General features: G+C 35.2%; 1 protein-coding gene across 3 annotated transcripts in view; it reads right to left on the reverse strand.

Moving 5' to 3' along the window:
- Positions 1 to 21,615, reverse strand: part of LOC110024132 — a 48,048-nt gene that overhangs the window by 5,763 nt on the left and 20,670 nt on the right. For all 3 annotated transcript variants that reach the window (XM_020723917.1, XM_020723918.1, XM_020723916.1), the window contains exons 3-7: positions 9,028 to 9,157; positions 8,859 to 8,947; positions 3,254 to 3,498; positions 2,401 to 2,487; positions 2,162 to 2,261 (exon numbers count right to left, since the gene is read on the reverse strand). In XM_020723917.1, the coding sequence (XP_020579576.1) occupies positions 2,162 to 2,261; positions 2,401 to 2,487; positions 3,254 to 3,498; positions 8,859 to 8,947; positions 9,028 to 9,157 (651 nt within the window). The remainder of the gene's footprint in view (positions 1 to 2,161; positions 2,262 to 2,400; positions 2,488 to 3,253; positions 3,499 to 8,858; positions 8,948 to 9,027; positions 9,158 to 21,615) is intronic.

Here is a 21,615-nt window from a genome sequence, read left to right on the forward strand (position 1 = left end):
GTCTGCAATTAAGAGCAACCAAAGAAAATTTACTGTTTTCCTTATTAAAATAATTTTGAAACAACTTCTTCGTACCCATGATGGTACGAGTAATATAAAAAATCATGACATAAGAAAAAAGACAAGTTGGAAGCTTTATGGTGAACTTGTGAATAGGAAATCAAAATCCAAACGAGAATGTCGAGCCTATCAACCCATAGTTGAGGAAACTAAAAAGTCTTCTGCAAACTCGGATGCAGTTCCTTTCACCAAAGAGCAATTAGAACATTTGCACAAATTATTTATAGTCAAAATTGTCACCGACTCTGTCTTACTCTTTAATACAAAAGAGAAATTCTCAAAACACTGCAATATTATGTGTTAATCCTAATTTTGTTCAATCTTGCATAATTGATTATGGTGCAAGTGATAATATGATTGATTGGGTATTCTAAATATTCTTATCTTATAAACCCTATGCAGGAAATAAAAAAACCAAAATTGTCGATGATTCTCTCTAGGTAATTGTCAGGATAGGAACCGTCAAAACCAACTATTTGTTAACCCTTCGTGATATGTTCCATGTTCTCAATTTGTCTTGTAATCTATTTTCTATTAGTAAAATTATTTTCGATCATTAGTGCCAACTAATTTTTACCTTTTTTTGTTGTGAGTTTCATGAATTGACCAGTGAGAGAATGATTAACCAAGTTAAAAGAATGAACTCTATTATTTTGACAATGAACTTGATGCAAATAGATAATGTCAAAATACTTGCTTAAATTTTGGGTTTATTTTCAAAGATGATATTATGTTATGACATTATAGGCTAGATTATCTTAATTTTTAACATTTAAAATTCTTGTTTCTCATTTTATTTCAAAATAAAATTTGTCATCTTTCTAATGTGAAGTTTGTTAGTTTGCTAAACATTACCGTGCGTCTTTTTCTCCCCAAATTTACAAACCTACTACATCATTTACTCAAATTCATATTGATATCTGAGAACTTTATAAGCTTCTTACATGTTCTGGGAAAAAATGATTTGTGACATTTACTGATAACAAAAGTTTAAGTTGGTTATATTTAATGAAAGAAAAATCTAAAGTGTAAATAATTTTTAAAAAATATAACACCATGGTACAAACATAATTTCAAAAAATTATTAAATTATTACTAAGTGATAATGACTAAGAGTATATCAAAAATATTTTGGATCAATTTTTTTTTTCAAAAATGAAATAGATCATCAAAATTTTTGTGTCGAAACCCCACAACAGAATGGTGTGGCTAAAAGAAAAAATAATTACTTATTGGAAATAGCTCGGATATTACTATTTATAAATCAAGGCCAAAATATATTTGGGGTGAAGCTATTCTCACTGTTAGATTCCTTATAAATAGAATACCCAATAAACTTATAAACTTTAAAATACTTTTTAATGTTTTCATAAAATTTACCAACAAATTATAAATACTATTTTCTTCTTTACCTTTAAACTACTATTTCTTCTTCACCTTAAAATTTACCCACCAAATTATAAATACTATTAGAATACCTCATAAAATTTATAAATTATCAATACTATTGTCTTCTTTGCCTTTAAAGATATTTGAGTATACTGCATTTTTTCACATTCATAGTCATAACCAAAAAAACTTAAACCTTGAGTAAAAAAAAATGTGTTTGTTCATTGTGCTCCTACTCAAAAGAGAAATAAATGTTTGGATCCTATTTTCAAACAAAATATTTCTTATCATGGATGTCACATTTTTTAAGTTACAACTTTTTTTTTTAACCTCAGCTTCACCGTGAGGGTGTGTCCTATAATTTATTCAACACGTGAACTTTAAGGTAGGTTCATGAAGGGAGAATGATAATAAACATATGGAGCAAATCTTTTGATAAGCTGGAGTTAAAAGCTGGCCAGTACAGGAGTGAATTAAGATTATGGGAGACGAGTTTTAAATTAGAGTCCGGCGCCAAGAGGAAAATTACATAAAGCTCTCTATTTGACCACAACAACCCTAGACAGTTCCTGAATAAGGACAGCAGAGGTAACTATCATGAATACTGGAAAGTATTTTTCTAATCCACAGATTGCGTAAATTGATGCGCATGGTAAAATTTTCTCAATGCTAAATTTATGAACAAAAACTATAAAAGCAAAGCTAAACAAACCTTTTCAATTTCACCTAATAGAAGCCGGCACATTCCTTGTCGGCGATATTTCACACGAGTCCCGACAAGCGGCATTTCCGCAATCTTTTTACCATAGATCCTAATTGAGACATATGCAAGGATAGGATGAATAGCTCACAATAAAACATAAAAACACAAATTTAAAAGGGCATTAGGCCCGTACCAAAAATAAAAAAAAAAAAAAAAAACTATTCTAATTAAGCAAAACCAAATAAAACCTGAATGTGGCAACAGATATCAGCTCATCGCCCTTCTCTAAAAGCATAGCATAAAATCCATAGAAGTTCAATCGTTTCAGTTCAGACCTGCAAGATGATCAACAGTAAAAACCATAAAAAAAGAAGTCATATCAGCAGAATACAGCCTAACAAGATGGTTTGGTTGATCTCAGTGCACATTGATTGGAAAAGGGTTTTTTTAAGCGTTATAATGCTAAGGAAAACAAATCAAATCTCTGATGTGGTACAGGACAGTTAGTTTAGCCTAAGAAAAACTAAGCCTTCAAAGGCCAAACGAAAGGAATTAGATTGGGTTACAAAAGAGCAAAGCCAGATACATTTTTCATGCATCGTTAGGTGCATTTTTATTTTTGGTTAAATCTCTATTTTCTTATGTGGTTTATCTTATTAGCTTTTGTCATACTCTGGAGGTAATAATATATTCGTACTCAAACACTTACTTAGAATTAGATTTCAAATTGAAATGTGATCAGAACTTTATAGCTCTATTTCTATAAATAGAGACTTGCAGCTTGCACAATTGACAATTGAAGATTGTATGGTATCTTTATTTTATTTTGACCAATGAAATTCTCTCTTGCAATACCTTAATCAATATTTTATTGCATCAACTTCTTCGTCAAACTAGGCACTAATAATTAATTTCACAAGTCAAAAGATTGCATGCAAACTTTATATAACTTGAGAAAATGAGTATATTAGGCAGTGTTTCCATTTTCTTTCCAAAGAGAAAGGAAGGTCCATATTCCCTCCTAAAAAATTTTAAATTAGCATAAAATGCCACAGCAAGCTTCAGAAATTAAAAGAGCCTGAGATTTGAGAAATTGCATACTCTTTATTGAAAAGAATATCAGCAACAATATCCCTCTGCGTGCGAGGTTCAATTATAGATACGAAGCATTCATTAAGTACTTTAAGTGCCACACAGAGCTTGCTATGATGCTCAGCTTGTAGCTCAGAGTCAAACTGATCACAGTCAGCCCTATAATCTCTGCCAGATCTCAAAATGGTGCATGACAAACCTTCAACAGCAGTAGGCTTAGATTTTCCTATAAGCCTCCGGAGGCCAAAAAATATCTACAGAATAATTAATTTTTAGTAATTAATATATTTAATAAAAAAAGTTTAAAATTGAAAACTTCCTAAATTATGAGCTAAAATAAGCGATTGTAGCTTCACAGTTGCAATTTGAATGTTTTATGAAAACTATGACAAGAAACATCAATCAAGCAATGAAATATGCTGCATGTTTAATATTTAATATATTTAATAAAAGCTAAATATGAGAAAACTCAGTTAGAGTCGCAACACAACTGCCAAAGTCGGCATAAAAATTTTAGAACATGAAACTAGGAAGAACAGATTAAATACCAAAAGTTTATTTTCATATAACATAGATGATTATCAAAAGATTAATTTAACCAGATCAAACTAACTGCACATGTTAAATTTTAGTGATAAAGTGCCAAAGAATAATTTAATGGTTAAAACAGCTTGAATTGAATTAAAAAAGAGTAGAGTGCCAAAATAGTGCCTTGAATACTTACATGGGTCCATTTCAGTCCCATAGTTTATAAAATGCCAACTTAGTTGCAGACTATTGTGATTTAGGCTGAAATATTCTCCAAGGAAGACTATTTTGCCCCCTTTAAAAGATGAGAATAAATTAACATATTTATAAACTCTGTGAGTAACATGACATTAGTCAAAGAGTCGGGGACCATTTTGACACTTTTCTCAATTAAAATATAAGAAATGCTTATGAATAAATATTGCTCTAGACATTATGATTAGATGTTATATGGACAGCTCTTAACTTTATGGCAAGACAACGTACAAGTTATCAAGTACATGAACATAGTTGACGATTTCCTTTTAATCAACTGCACTAATAATGATTGAATGAGAGAATGAATTAATATTTATGCAATATGTTTATTTATATTTATTTAAATAAAATAAATCAAATTATAAATTTTACGAGTGCAAACTTCATAAATCTATAGGCAAGGTGTGCCACGCATAATTTGAGGCGTGCGCCTCACATGTGAAGCCATAAGGTGCACACATCCTAGCAAAAAATCCAAAAATATATTGACATTCGTCTCCTATTATACACCATAAATTTGCGGCTTTATATATATATATATATATGGCGTGCAGCTCTGCTAGGGTTTCGCCCGATGAAGATTCCCTGCGTTGAATTCTTCGGCTTTCAATCCATTGATTTCGTCGTGGTCGGCGACGAAGGTTTTGTTGTACTCGACGACGAAGGGCTTCTCTCCTTCGGCTTTTTCGCATGTCGTCTCCTCCTCCTGACGCATTTGTGTCATCGTTTCGTCCTACCCGACGACGAAGAGCTTCAGCTCCTCTGTTTTGTTGTCTTCATTGAGCTTCATTGAAGCTCCTTCTTCTGCGATTTCGACCTTTTCGCGGTTGTTTCTTCTGTCTTCATAGAGCTCGTCGAGCTGCGCCTGTTCCGCGACTTCAACTTCTGCGGCTTTGCCCCGACCGGCTTCAGCTCCACTTGGCAGGGCTTTTCCCTGCAGTGATGAAGCTCCCTTCTTCTTCGGTTGAACCTGCCAAAGCCTCATTTGCCCACATGGTGGGTAATCCTCAGGTGGAGTCGACGGTTGTCTTTCCCTCAAGTTATAAGGAGTGTCGTGATGATACAGGTGGCTGCCTTTTTATTAAGAATGTAAGTAGGAAAAGTGAGAAAGCAGCACTTCTTTTCTTTGACTTAGAAATTTCAATCCTGACTGAGAAATTCAAGTACGCTCTTATTGGGAAATTACAGTGGGGGCACCTACCTATAGAAGTTATCAGGAAAAGTTTTGATGATCTCAAACTAACAGAAAAGTGGAAAGTGGAGCTCATGGATGAGAGACATGTGTTGATTCAATTAATCGTGGCTGAAGACTGCACTGGAATTTTCTCCAAAAAAATATCTTAACATTGCAGACAAGTCAATGAAGTTACTCAAGTAGTCTCCTGATTTTGACCCTAATCATGAATCTCATACTGTATCGGTATGGTTTCTACCTGGTCTCAAGCTGCACTTTTTTCATCATCAGGTTCTTTACTCTATTAGGGTCATACTCGGGGACCCTATGAAGCTAAATCTACCCACTTTCAACCTAACCAGACCTTCTATGACCAGAATACTTGTGGAAAGAGATATTACTTTGCCCGATGTTACTGAAGTCTGGTTGGGCACAACGCATAATGGATATTGGCAACAAATCGTCATGGAGCATAGACCTTTTTATTATTCTCATTGTAAGATGTTTGGGCATACTCTTGATAAATGTCATAAGTTTCACCCTAATTTGAAATCTAAAGATTAAATGAATAAGGATGGTTCTAAGGATATATCTGTACCACCTAGAGAGAAATCTACCACAGAACAGATTTTGGTGTTTGATTCTATTGCCCCTGTCGTTACTGTTATTGCGAGTGATGTGATGCTTGCACCTTCAAACCTCATAGAAAACAATACTGATGGACTATTACCTACAAATGATAGTGTTCAGATTGATAATCCGGAGAGCCTCGTAGCTCCACGTTTTCAGAAAGTATCCGGTGGAGAGGCGACTCATACTTCACATATACTAGAACCTATTGTGGGTACTAGGGTTGATATTCATTATGCTTCAGGTCTACCACTCCATCAGACTGATTCTTCGGATGAGGAATGACAGGTCTACTCCAGGAGGAAGAAGAATGGAGGCCGACTCCAACTCGGGAACATATTGGATGATACATTGGTTACTACTGACAATGACAATCATCTTACCAACTTATTAGCTTGTTTTTTTACCTAGAACTAGAGGCAGAGGCAAGTCCAAATTGGGTCACTCTCTAGCCACCTGATACTATGTATTTCAACATTGTTAGGCTTTTTATTTCAGTGTTTAATGTATTTTTTTTTCTAGTTTTGAAACCTTTTGTGATTTTTTGTATGGACAGAATGCCATGTTTGGGTCCTCCCACACATTGTATCTGTATCTTTTTTTCTATTTAATATATTAGCCATTTTGGGCTTTAAATATATATACACTACTAGAGTAGGCTTGAATGAACAAGAGAAATGAAAAATTATTTGATTGGTTGATTTCATACAATTATAGGGATGGCTTGATAGCTTCCCCTTAGAGATCTTTGTTGAGTTCTCTAGTTATCATTTTTTTTCATGGACTAACCATTTTTTTTCTCTCCCCCTTAGTTGCCTATTCAACAGAGCCACAAACCCTAGACCCCTTTATTAAAGCTCATGAGTTTCAACTCATCCCGATCTAACATTAAACTTTAGCAACATCCTTCAAAGAACCCTAGAACCCCCGTGCTTCCCTAAAGTTCTTTGAAGGATGCTGCTAAAGTTGAGTTCTCCTTAGAGATCTTAGTTGAGTTCTCCTTAGAGATCTTAGTTGAATTCTCTAGTTATAAATTTTTTTTTCATGGACTAACCACTCTTTTTCTCTCTCTCCCTTAGTTTCCTAACAAACAGAGCCACAAACCCTAGACCCCTTTATTAATGCTCATGAGTTTTTCTCTCAACTCATACCGATCTAACATTAAACTTTAGCAGCATCCTTCAAAGAACCCTAGAACCCTAGTGCTTCCTTAGCTAGCCCCCTATATTTATTTCATACTCAATCTTAATCTTAATGATCAACAAAATTTTAATTTTTGCTATTATAATCGTGCAACCTTTTTAGAGAATTATAATTTTAAATATATTAGATTTGCATATTTTTAAAAATATGTGAATATAAGTAGCCATCAACTTTAATGTGTAGTGAATTACATTCAAAAAAATCTTGCCAATTTTACATGTTAAAGTCATCCAAATAGAAAGAAAATTGATATTCATGAGAATTAACTAATTAGAAGGTGCACACCGCAGTGCTTTTCTAACATTCTTCGTCAACTCTCGAGGATTTTTCAAAAATTTCAATTATTCTAAAATAACGACAATTTAAAATGTTTACATTGGTACCTCCATTTATATCAACAGCTGAAGCCCCGTGGTGCCATTCCGTGATGTGGCATTTTACTTTCACAAATGAAAATTTCTAATGTCGTGATAGAGCCCCATTACCAACAAATGAAAATTTCCGATGTCAGGATTGAAGTCCCTTGTTGGGCAAATAAAAAATCAAGCCTAATGAAACCCATCAAAAACTTGATAGGGATCCCTCAATGGGGTTCACATTCTACATAGGGATAAACTATAGAAAGAGAAAAGATCTTAGCATGTCGAATTACTTCTCTCAATCACTCCTGAGTGTCAAGAAAGGCCTCAGTTTGAGATTACAAACCAAGATGACAATGCCAAGCCAAAGCACACTTGAGAACAATGAGTCCAATTCAAAATCGAGGTCAATTTAATATCCTTCATGATTTTGTATCTCAACTAAACCTAAATCAATTAACTCAAGGACTTCCATCAAATCCCGCTTCACTTAATGATTTGGATATATTTATAATAGATCTCATTATTCTACAAAATATGTAAAAATTCTCATTTCATAGTTAGTTAAAATAGAAATTCTTTAATTAAGGCCTAGTATCATCAATTTTAATGAACTAAACAATCTTTCAAAATAACCAAGAGCTCTTCTTATTTATTGAAGTATATATTCAGTAATGAAAAAACATATACAAAATGTAAAATTCAGTGCATCTTCTCTCAACAGTTTCTAGCTCCTATTCCACACAGGTAATAAAAAAGAGGCTGAATTCCTCAACAACTAAGATAAAAGATAAAAAATAGAAATGAAGTTAACAAAACTGGTGGACAAATTTATTCAACAAAATGCAACAACATCCACAGCAAAAGTCTGAAAGAATCAAATTGATAAATAACATCATTTGAACTAGATGAAAAAGTCAAAACACAAATTACATGCAATAAAGTATTCTGAAGCTAATAATATTTTGTAACAAATTCAGCCGTAAGTATATCTGGTTAATCCTTGATGATTAACAAAAGAATTCTGAAACAAAAGTACACACAAAATGCACATAATTCTATTCATCAAGAAGATTTAAACAAGATCAAGTATTTAGTTTATTTTATTTTGGGCAAGGCTATCCCTATTTGGAAGGGGGTACAGAGTGCATTACGTTCCCACTATTGCGGTGTTTGAGAGATATTTCATTAAGGCAAGTAAATCCCCGTAACAGAATGAGTTTTTTTCGCAGTTTCAACCCTATGACAATAAGGCCAATGATGAAAATATCCATTGCTCCAAGTTTCACCCTTGCAAGGCTAACAGCATACCTATGGAGATAAACGCAAATTTAATGCTTAATATACGAAACTAGAGAACTAGTATTTGGCATGCAAAGGCTAAGTAGTTCTTTAGCAGAAAAGAAGCAATTGCAGAAAGAAATCGATAAAGTAAATGAATGGTATAATTAATTAAAAAAACCTTTGAACAACTGGCACTACAAAACCAATTTCCAGTTGGACATGACTGTAAATTTTTCCATCCTCCTTTTCTCATACATCCAACATGGTCTGCAAAAGATAAGAGCACATACTTCAAATTGATAATATGTCAGACAAAATTCAAGGAAATAAGTTGGTATAAGACTTACATTCATGCTCACACTGATCACAATATAACATTGTTTTATCAGAGAATTTTTCAGTATCAGGATTAAATTCACTCGAACTGCAAATATGGCATCGACAGGATGGGCAAAACCATTTATCCTCAGGCACAGCCTGCAAATACATGAATATCATGGTTCATGTATTGAATGAGGAAGATATTACCATAGTGGACAAAATAACTAGCATGAAGTACCTACTTCATATTCAAATGTATTTTTAAGACCTGTTTACAGAAATGAAAATTGGAGATATGAATAAACGCCTCTGGAAAAATCAATAAAATCATAGCTAACAAATCGACAGGCCAGGTAAAAAACAACAAAATTTTAATATATTATATTAAGCATCCCAAAGGTGAATTTATAATTGCAACTTAGCTAATCAATAAAAGCATGTTTCTCTACGTATAAAAAAATACATAAAAAGAATTCATGGTATTAGATATCAGTTTATCGAAAGATAACAGTATGATTGGCTTGGTAAATCAGCTCAAAGAAGCAAGGAAATCAAGTCGAGATATAAAAGACAGAATAGAAATGCTGACTCAATGACCAGGACCATAACATTAATCAAATTCTACTGTTAAATTAATTCACTAATACTTGACCTTAGAACTCAGAAAATTGCCGAATGCTGGCGATCAAGCCAAAAGTATGCCATGTGTAGAAGTTATCAACAAAATTATTTAAAAAAAAAAAAAACCTCATTAGAGACCTGCGGTGAAGGTTAAGAAGCAGACCTAACAGCAAATGGCAAAAAAGAAAGATATGATTGCAAAATTCCTGAACACTAGAAAATAAAAAATAATATTTATAACATTTATAATATTGTGAAGTATAATTAATATGTTTTCAAGGTATGAAGTGATAATAATGCCATAACATTAAATTAAGAAATTAAGTTCCATTGTGTTCCAAATCCAAAATTTTTTGTGCATAGATCACCATTAAAAAGATTCAGTAAAATGCTTAAGCTTTTAGCATGTATAACCTAGAAATATTCTATTCTAACATTCCCATCACTGCATTTCTTTCAAGTACTCCATCTTTCCTTTATCTTCCCACAATCATCTTCATCACATCCTTAATGATTCTCAAGATTTATAAGTGAAATCGAGTACCTACATTTGTATAAACATATTTCTTAGAGTGAACTCTCTATTCATTAATTTTTATGTTCTTTCTACCGCACTTCTGTGAAATTATCATCAAGAAAAATTAAAGCATCTTTTGAGATTATAGTGTCTACACAAATCTCTTACCAAAACAAGTAGGTTGCCTTACTTCCTAGAGCATTAAAGGCAAGGTGCTAAGTATGCTTTAGTGGTGACGCCAGCCTAAGATTTTTGCAAAGCACTTTAGTCTCAACTTGCCTCATTCATAGGTCTAATTGAGAGATCAAGTTGCCTAAACAACATTGATTGTGTAAAATTTTAAACTTCAAAGCACTCATCAAGAAATTTAATGACAGAAACTCTTTAAAAGTTTTTTGCCACTACAACCCATCCCATTAAAATAATCATATGTGCATGCCCGTGCACACATACATTAAAACATACTAAACCTGATAAATTTCCTTATATGTGTCTGAACATGAAATGTCTCGGGAAATATAAGTGATGGAGGTGAATAGAAAGAAACTCCGCATATATAACTTGTGGTGATCCTCATAAACAATTTGGATTAAGAGATCACTCAATTAGCCTCAAAATAATTTTCATTTGATCAATAGTCAATAATGAATACAAGTCATCTATCTCTATTTATAGAAATAAGATTATAAACAAAAAGAAAATTTTTCAAATCAAATTTGACATGAGGGTTTTCCTCCCCTAACGAAACGGTCTGGTCTTAACCGGTTCAATTTAGAGTGGGAAAGACGACAGACCCTTAGTCTTGGAATTGTCGCCCACTCCGACATCTACTAGTATTTATATGAATGTTTTGTGTCATAGGGTTTAGTTTTATGTTGTTTCTGATTTTAGTTCTGAGTGGATAGCGTTGACATCCTATTTTCTCTGTCTAGAGCTGTATCTGACGTGTAGGGTGGTGCTCTGGTGTATCCCTCTCCTCCGGTGGTGATTATCCTCTCCGACTTCCACCTCCACTCTACCTCCTTGTCGACAACTACTCTTCCAGCAGCCCCACATCCTCCTCCCTTTTTCCTAGCAGCCGGTCTCCATGCATCATCCAGCTGCCCCTGTCGCCACCTTCCCTAGGATGTGACCTGCTGTCCATGTCTTCCTATCACCTACCAGCCACCCTCCCGTCAATCACTTCTCCCTCCAAGATCACCTCCCGCCATCTACAACCCTTCCACCCAATCTGCTGTCTCGTTTCCTGCCAACCTTCCAACTGGAAAACTTGTGTTCCACTTTCTCGTGTCCTGCCTTCCTTCCCACAGCTACCCTACACAACAACTGCTCCTTCCAAGCTATCCACAGACGCTGCTCCACAATCCAATGCTTGTACATCACTGCCTATTCCCATACCTGATGTCCAACAACAACACCACTGTCGTCGCCTACGCCCTAGTCGGTGTCCTATTGTTGTTTTCCCTATTTCAAGCGTCATGTTTGTAACTATTTTAATTCCAACAATAATATTTTTTTATTTTCTATTGTGATTTGGGTTAACTCCGGTAGCATTTGGTATCAGTGCTAGCCTAACCATAGTCCTATCATAGAGTTTCTTATTATTCGCGTTATCCCCCACCGAAAAATTTTCTTTCCTACCCTGAACCATGCATTCCAAAATTAAACCCCAAATTAAATTTTCTACAACTTCAATTAGTCTAATGCACCATCTTTCACCTCCCAACCTTAAACCATAGGTATGCCACCAAGAAGATACATGCCCGAGCCTACTTAAAGATTCAGCGAGAGATCTGCCAACTTTAACGTGGGTTTGCGTACATCGTTGATGAAACCCCGGAGAAGCGAGGATTTTAACCCCTTCTATAGAGAGGATTTCAGTTATAAAGAAAAAAAGATCACAATACTTTGAAATCCAGTGTCAGAGGAGGCCAGATATGGATAACGGGAGAATCTGAAGATAAAGCGTGAGATGCAGCGCCAGTTTTTGCCCGCTTACTACATACAAAATCTTCAGACCCTAGCTTCAAAAGCGGAGAGACCTTATCACCAAGCAACCACATCTTACATGCAGAGTTCAACCTAAGCATCTTACGGCTAGAATATACCCAAGATAAAACCGAAGTCGACCCCATCAGAGGAAAACTGATTCAGAGTGAAAAACAGGTAGGACCGATCCACATCCCTTAATCTATCACGGTCAGGAAGTGTTACAAGTGTCACGTATTTTGGCATGTGAAATAAGAATGCAAAACTAGGAGATTGCTTTGTTTCACTAAGCAGTGCGTCGTTGAAAAAGTGGGCAATGACTGTTGATCCATGTGAAGATGTAGACTTTAGAAAGAATTCTCAACTTGCAACCAATAAGGAACAGACATTATTGATTCCAATTGAACTCAAGAGAGGGATTCCAATTGAGGTAACCATAATTGTTCTAGAAGGTAGTAACTTCGATGTAATAAGCGTTCATGCTGAGTATGGTGCCTCGAGCTACCATTTTACACACATTGAGAGGAACATCAACAAGACTGGCCTTTGATGTCCAAATAAGTCAAGAGTTTAAAGAGTCGACATCAGGTACAAGACCACCACAGAAAAGAAATACAAATTTCCAGATGTATAGACCCCTTCCTGAGTTATCCCTATGGAGGGAGGTCCAGTCTGACAAAGGTGGGGTCATTTTGTGCTCTATCGAAAATATTACATGGAGTTATTCAAAGATTATTTTCACTCCAGCACGGGACACATAATCAGATGTCTAAACAGAAGAGATGAACCTCATTTTTATATGGACCCGAAGAACTTGATGGGGACAAAGATTCTTCAATGGGATCCATGTCTTATCAGTGAAGAAGATGACTCTCCTAAGTGGGTGCAATTAAGAGTGGTGCAGCCTGCCATAGGTGTCACCCAGAGTTTACTTCTCACATATTAATTAATCAGTTGCACGCAACCAAATACGATAAGTGGAAGAAATGGGTTACAATAGCGACGGCTGGATACCTGACTCGTGAGAATCTTCGTCTATCCACAGTTTCAGCTTAGGGGCTATCGAAGGAGGATGGGTACCTATTCTATCAAAATGTGCTTTAAAACAATAATGCCTATTTGATCAACCTACCAGGGCAGTTGAAACCGTGTAAGAAGATTCGAGTTATTCTCACCGCACATTAGATTGAACCGATTAGGGGTTACTTTGGGAAGATTTAACAGGATATATGAGGCATGCAGTCCCAAAAGAGTGGACCGATATAGATGTACGCTTGCAAGTGGAGCAAACCCCTCTGAGATTTTGGGAGGCAGTGCAGCCGAAAGTGAGATCCAGGTTCTACTAAGACGACAGTTGAAGATCCGTCTGACACGGAAGATTACAACAACTCCATCACCAGCAATGTGCAGCCAAAAGCTCCCCCAACACTCGGAGAATGACATGGGGGTTTTCCTCCCATACTGAACCGATCTGGTTTGAACCGATTCGATTGAAAGAGGGAAGAGCCAATCAGCCCTTAGTCTTGGAATTGCCACTCCTACATATATAGTAGTATTTATATGAAAGTTTCTTAGGATTTAGTTTTATGTTGTTTTTTATTTCAATTATGAGTGCACTGTCGTCAACATCCTGTTTCTGTCTAGGGTTGTATTCAATTGGAAGGTGGTGCTCCGACTGTATCTTTTTCCCTTGATGGTGATTCTCCTCTCGAACTTTCACCTCCACCCTACCTCCTTGCCACCAACTTCTCTTCTAGAAGCCCCACATCCCCCTCCTCCCCTTTTCCTAGCTGTGTCCCTGCATCATCCAATCGCCCCAGCCGCCACCTTCTTTGGGACGTGACCTGTTGTCCAACTCTTCCTATCACCCTCTCGTAATTCACTTCTCCCTCACAAATAACCTTCCTGCATCCACAACCGTTCCACCCTACCTAAAATCTCGTTTCCTACCAACCTTCCAACAGGCAACTCTGTGTTCCACCTTTCCATGTCTTGCCTTCCTTCCCACAACCACTCTACAATACAACCGCCCCTTCCCAGTCGTCCACAGACGCTGCTCCACAATCCAGCAGTCGCACATTACAGCCTATCCCAATACCTGTTGTCCAACCGCGTCACCACTGTCGTCGCCTACGCCCTAGTTCAATGTCGTGTTATTTTCCCTATTTCAAGCATCGTGTCAGTAACTCGTTTAATTCCAGTAATAATATTTAATATTTTCTATTTACTATTATGATTTGGGTTAATTCCGATATCAAAAAATTATACATATTAATGCATTCAACTCCAAATTTCCAATTTGGTTTTATAAATTTTACCAATTTCAAAGTGAATTTTGTCGCTATTTCAAATGGTGAATTTGACACGATTTGAAATAGCGTCAATAAGATTTCATATTTGTCATGGTTTTGTCAAAATAGCCTGATAAAATGATTCCAATCTAAAAGTAGATGAACCCAAGAAACACTCAAAACTATGATGAAAAACTTTTAAATTTGTTTACCGTGTTAAATCTTAACTTCAATAAGTTTATAATAAAAAAGGAAATCTCATCATGATGACTCCAATGATACCAAGAATGTCTTAATCTAAATCTAATTAAGCCTAAATAAGTCATTAGAAAACAAGACACCAAAGTGAGCAACACCTTCCCTACTTTGCCCATTGCTCACCATCTTCTCGTTTTTTCTATAGAAATCACACTTGCTCGTAGCATAAAAGTCGATGCCATCGTAAATTCAACCTCTTCGATTCCATCTCACCATGAGCTTAAACACTAATGTCTAATTGTCCCAAATTTAACCGTAGTGAGCAATTTGTACAAGAAGCTTTTATCATTCTAAAGCTTTCACAATTATTATAAAGTAAAATCATAAGCTATTCATAGCACTAGATTTGTCTCAAAAAAGAAAATATTTTGCCTCCAACAAGCAAACTATCATGAGTTTTCAAGCAGTCCAAATTTCATGTTAAATTTTTTGGGATTAACAAAATTTTTCAGAACTTCGATCGATAAGAGATCAACAATGGATTGCTAATGAGAAGAGGAACAAATGATACTAAGATTGTGCCTTAACATCACTATTCTCCATCAACCCTAATTTTGATCCCTAACTTCTAGGAATTGTTCATTGTCTAATCATTAGGATTTTTATTTAACTTTTCAATTATATTGCACTTGCGTTATTAAAAGTTTTAAAATAGTATATTTTGCATGCAGATCAGAGAATTCATCACAATCATACTACTTCCAACAAATCTACCTTGGGAAGGTCAATCAGGCCAGCAAAGGAAAGGGATCTTATAGTCACTTTTTGTATCCGATGAAGGAATGATCTAATGTGTATGTTTTTAATAAGAAAAAAGAATTATTTTAATATAATCTTGAATGAGGATCAAACCTGGTAGTAACCTAAAAAAAATATTCAAATCAATATTCTAAATATGATTGTGGTTTAAAAACCTTCCCACACCTGCCAATTGATGAAGTCCACATAAGTCAACATGCATCTTTAACCAAATAGCTATTACCCACTGCAAATTCCTAAAGAGTCAACCCTTCTCAAAGTATTTAAATCTCCTCCATCTTTCAACGACACTCGACATAATAACCTAAACAATATCTTACATTCAAATGCCCTTTTGGTAACACGTCAATAAGTGAACCCTAGAAAGAACACGCTATTAAACAATGCCCTCACTAGAAGTTCCAAGGAACGTGCCCCAACATGGGAGAAAGCAAACATGATTACTTTCTATTCAAAAGTCCCAGCAGTGGCTACCAAGAGTGCCTATTGAAAAGGGATCCTCAAATCACAACTACAACACTAAAATAATTTTTTAAAGGTTACAAGTAGTAAACCCAAAGAAAGTAGGGATGTAAACAAGAACTCTTGAAAATCTACAGTGAGTATTAAAAGTGAATCATAAGAAGGTATGATAGTAGACAATACCTCCTTCAATTTAAAAGTTTCTAGCAGAGACTTCCAAAGAAGAAGCACTTGCTTTAGTCAAAAATATCTAACAGGACCATTCATCACATGAATCTTAAGAATGGAAAGGGTCAATGAACACTAATCAACTCCACATAGTATATCGAAGTACCCAACCTCTCTAAAGTCTTTCGGGCTATTTAGCTTTGTTACAGTTTTTATGCAAAAGAACTTGATTTTCTCTTTTTCTCTAGAGGGCAACATCCCCCCTATCAACAAAAAAATTTTACCTATGACCATGCAGAATTTCAAGACTTCAAAGAATCACCTAGGGATAAGATATGGTAAGTGGTCAATCAAATTGCCTATAATCATAATATGGGTAGAATATCATAGAAATATCAAAAAAGCTCATTCTTTGGAGCTTTCAATCCAATTTCTCCAGAAAATTATTATTAATGATGATTCCTAGATCACCATATAGATTGAAAATGACATCACTAAAAGTTCATAAGCGTGGTTGCACAATCAACCATCATAAGAGTGAGAAAAAAGTTATGGAAATTAGACAAATTGGATCAAATTTTAAATTATAGTTCTATAATGAATTTGATTTCTTTTTTTTTAATAAGTTAACAATAATTTTAAATTCAAGTTAGAATAAGTTTAAACTTGCCTAATTTTCTTATAGTATATAAGTTTTACCCTTTTTTGTGGAGTTGTTTTAAGAAAATATAAATACCTATCATTGTTATATTTTGCCTACAAAAAAACTTAATTTTCTGCTATTAAAAAAATAAAAAATTAGAGGATTATATGTAAATTTACTTTGCTACTTTTTTCTGATCCTATCCAAAAACTGGAATCTCCACTTGTAACGGAAGCCGCAATTTCCAAAACTATAATAAAATTTGGAGGTTGGAAGGCCCTCTTACCATTTATCTCGACTTTTATCTCTGGTATTGTAGCAAAGCTATAGAAAGAAATCTCCCCGCATCCACTATTTGTATTTCCCTAACACTAACTACCATATTGAAATATATTGTATTTGTCTCTTGTAGATACCCATGATTGCCACTACCATCATTATTGGCTTGTCATTGTTGTTTCCTTACTACTTGTTCTGTTACAACTATTGCGGTTATATTACGCTTCATTGTATCATTGATTTTTTGTTTTAACCATAAATCAATATATATAGGAAATTTGATTGAAAGCAATACTGAAGGTGATACTTTGACGGGTGTCGAGCGGCTCTGTCGCAGACGCCAGAGGCAGAGCCGAGCAGGCGACGGGTGTCGAGCGGCTCAGTTGGATGGCTCTGTTGGACAACCTACACCTTCAAACTCCATTGAAAACAGTATTTGAAGGTTCATTACCTACAAAGGATAATGTTCGGACTGATAATCAGAAGAACCTTGCAACTCCCCATCTTCAAGAAAAATTCGATGTAGAGGCGACAACTCATACTTCACATACACTTGACCCTATTGTGGGTACTACGGTAGACAATCTTTCTACTATAGCTCTACCATCTCATCCGAATGAGCAACAATTTTCGGATGATGAATGACAGATTTACACTTCCAGAAATAAGAAGAAGAATGGAGATCTACTCGAGCTCAGGAATCTAATGGATGATATTTTGGTAACTTCGGGTAATAGTACACACCTCACCAATTTGTTAGTCGGTTCCCTTCCGTGAACTAGAGGTAGAGGCAGAACTAAATTTGGTCATCCCGATTGATCTTATATGTACCTTTTCTTCTTTGGGTTTTTTTTGTGTTGTACTATGTGGGTTGGGTGCCTACTTTTGGGCCCATTAATACAATCCTTCTCTTTAATAAAATTGCCCCTTTAAAAAAAATATATAAATAAATATATATATATATATATATATATATATACAAGTATTAGTATTTTTCGAGTAAAGAATAGATACAAAGACAGAAATAATCTATCTATAGTATGAAAATTAAATCAAGAAGTGGGTCTATGAATCAAGCAAACCTCAAACATCAATCATTAGTCACAATACAAACAAAGTAGGGAGACAAATATGAGAATGATTTATTTTTTTGTCAAAAAAGAAACGAGCAGCAGAAAAATGACAATCAACAACAAATAAATATTATACAACAAATCTAGCTAACGAAGTGGCAAGAGTGATAAATAAACCAATTTGCGAGAGTAATACAGTTGATGAGAATGCCAACAACTGTCATTGTGATAGGTGAAAGTCATTTTTTTCCTTATGATAAATGCAGTGAAGATGAAGATATGGCAACCACTCATGAAGGAATGATATGGCTATTCAAAGAAGCCAAAATGGAGATTCTAGCAAATATTGGATGGCCGAAGTCAAGATGCTTGATAACTTTCCATTGCGCATGAATAACACCGGTGACAAGATTGCCTTCATCTAATATTTTTAAAGCATAAAGCAAAATGTGATGCAAGAAGGTTCCTTTTTTCTTTAATGCGCAAATTGCAAAATGAAGCAATTATCAACTAAAATGCTAATAACTTAATAAAATATTGATATATTCAATAATAAATAATAACATATGGATTTTAAACAGCTTTTACATATTATCTTAAAATAAACTTTGTTAAAGTTTTTTTTTTTTATATAATGATGGTACTTGTTAAAAAATATATTTAAAAAAAATCATAAATTACTTGCAAAATCAAAGATCCATTTCTTACAAAACGCAAAAGAAATACTTATAAAATTGCAAAATATTATATATGATTGACTGAACTTTAAGAAAGCTCATTGCGAGTTAATTGCAGTTGCCATGTTAATAGAGGTTAAGGACGTAGTTGCTACGTAAAAGCTTTTGGGCTCGTTGAGCGAAAGAAGAATGCAGTTGCTACATGCCAAGGACATAGGCCACCAAGTTATGCAATTGATACATGCTAAGGACATAGGCCACCTCGTTGTTGAGGATGAGACCGGATGAAAGAACTTCAAAGTTTTTTCCTAGAAAATAGATCAATTAAATAAATAGTATCCTAAACCTTATACCAACAAAAATGAACCAAGCCGATGTCAGTGGGCATCTCACTCATCATGCGAGCACTCAATCGCGCAAAGCACCTGCTCCTTCTTTGCTCGTAGAGTGTGCATAAACAAGAGGTGAAGTGGACCCTCACAACATCATCTCTTTGCATGAGATGCATACTTTGCCCGACTGGAGTTTAAGACAACATGACCTGACATAGTGACATACGCAATCTAAAAATGAATGGTCAATTATAAGTGACTTAAGGGATGTTAAACAATCAATGCACCAAGAATGCTAACCAAAGGGGTATGTAAAATATCAATAAAAAAAGTGGCACAAGTTGAAGCAACTCCAAGGGAAAGCAATGCATAGATACATTAGAGAGTTTCGACATCAAGTGATAACTTTGAGATTAAATTTGAAGATGTATAAATTATGACTAGGCGTGCCACAAAGCTTTATGCATAAATTACAAATGGACTCCGTTTGTTTATAATCGGCGATCTTTGCTAGGACCATAGGATAGCAATGATCATAGAGGAAAAAGGCAATAAAACCATCAAATAAAAGATTCAACTTTCAATGAACAAAACGAAAGGAAAACAATGTAGGCAATAAAACCATATTGTCATAACAATTCCAACAATAATAACAATATTTGAATTTGAGTTCATAATAGCTTGCACAAATGGATGGAAGAATTAAAAAAATCCAAGTGGACCCTACTTCCCCTTTTCTTTTTCCTCTACATCTACTTTCCCTAAATCATGAATTTACACCTAAGGTAAGAAGTTAGGGAGGACAGCAGACTAACACCTAACTTTTCTGCAACATGAGTTTCCATTTGTTTCTCTAATAGTCCCAAATTTTGCCAATTTTATTGAAATTTGCACAAGTTGAGCTTCTCAAGGCTTTCGCAACATCCATAGCAAGATCCATAAGTAACAAAATTGCAAGTCTTTTGTCGCATTCAATTGCTCTCATAAAGACATTCACCTAAGCAATGATAATTTATCGTCATCATTTTATAATAGACCAAAACTAATGTAAAAAATTTCTAAAAATTATTACAAATATGTGAACATGTAGAAATCAATCAAAATTTTTTGTTGGTTCAAGCAATATTTAAGTTGGAGCTTCTAATTTTGATTTGCTACACTGCCGAATGCTTCAGATCCTACAAGACACATTAGTGGAGAGAAACAACACCATAATGAAAAAATAAAAATAAAGACCAGACTTAAATGATCAAGGCAGGACCATCATAAGGAGTCATAATATCCACTAAGAAGAGGAAGCAGAAAGGTAACGATCTCTCTCTCTCTATATATATATATCTGTGTGTGTGTGTGCGAGCGCGCGCGCGTTTGTGTGAGTGTGTGTGTGTCTCAACGGTTACTTTAGATTTCAAAAGTCCCTTTGAGAAGCATGTAAAAAGATATAAATAATCAACATCAATCAACCATGTAGGCACAAGTGGATCAATTGGCTTGAGAATAAGGAGACCGATTCAACTGGCTGCAAGACGTGATAACATTGCAGCCAAGAGATGATAACTATTGGGATACAATTATGAGTACCTATGTCTAATTGATACCGAAACCATTATGAAAAATAGTGTATACACAAAAGTGAACTTTTATTAATAAAGAGATAGGGTTACAACACAACACAACAACAAAAAAAACAGCACAAACACTAACAGAAATAGGAGTCTTTTTCCCCTAAGGTATATTTGAAGGGAGGTGGAGGGCACAAGAATGGTTGGTAGGGGTGGTAGCAGCAAAGAAATGTTGATGGCATCGAGGGGGAGTTACAGAAATGCAGGGACAGCAAGTACGGAGGGTAGGTGATTGGCGATAAGCAGATTGGTCGCTGGAAGGTGTTGGACAGCTGTTGACCTCATTTTTGTGAGGTCTTTTCTTCTCCTCCTTAGAGTCTAGGTTCTAGCTCTAGAAATCCCTATGGACCATCTTAGAAAACTAGAATTGAGACTCACCCTTCTAGAAGCTCCAGCCGATTCCTGTTTTCCTTTGATGTCTAGCATCTTTGGCACAAGACCATCGTCTTATAAACGAGCGGTCATGGGCTATTTTGTGAAGATTCAAGGAAAATGTTCCAAATAGGACTTCAAGCCTTAGGAAAACATCGTCACGATCTTTTTCGTCACGTGCACACACAGAATACACGAAATTCACGAATTTGCACGAAATCGGATTTCAATTAAGCCCAAAGGACGGGTGAAAATGCGAACTTCTCCGGATGACTTCCGACGACAAATTGGACTGCGCCAACGCGTCCGGGATACCCATTTTGGTAGGAAAGGACACCCATATTGCCATATTTTTGACACGAGAAAATTGGCGCGCAAGTCGATGAATTTGTCAAAACGACTTCCAACGGCGAAACGAACCTCACCGACGCGTCCGGAACGTCAATTTTGCCTAGGGAGGGCACCTATTTTGTCGCATCGTCGTGCGCGGGTAAAATGTGTTTTAATTAATATATATATATATATATATATTTATATGTATATATATATTT

This window comes from Phalaenopsis equestris, unplaced genomic scaffold, assembly GCF_001263595.1.
Source record: "Phalaenopsis equestris unplaced genomic scaffold, ASM126359v1 Scaffold000250, whole genome shotgun sequence".
NCBI classification, from domain to species: Eukaryota; Viridiplantae; Streptophyta; class Magnoliopsida; order Asparagales; family Orchidaceae; genus Phalaenopsis; species Phalaenopsis equestris.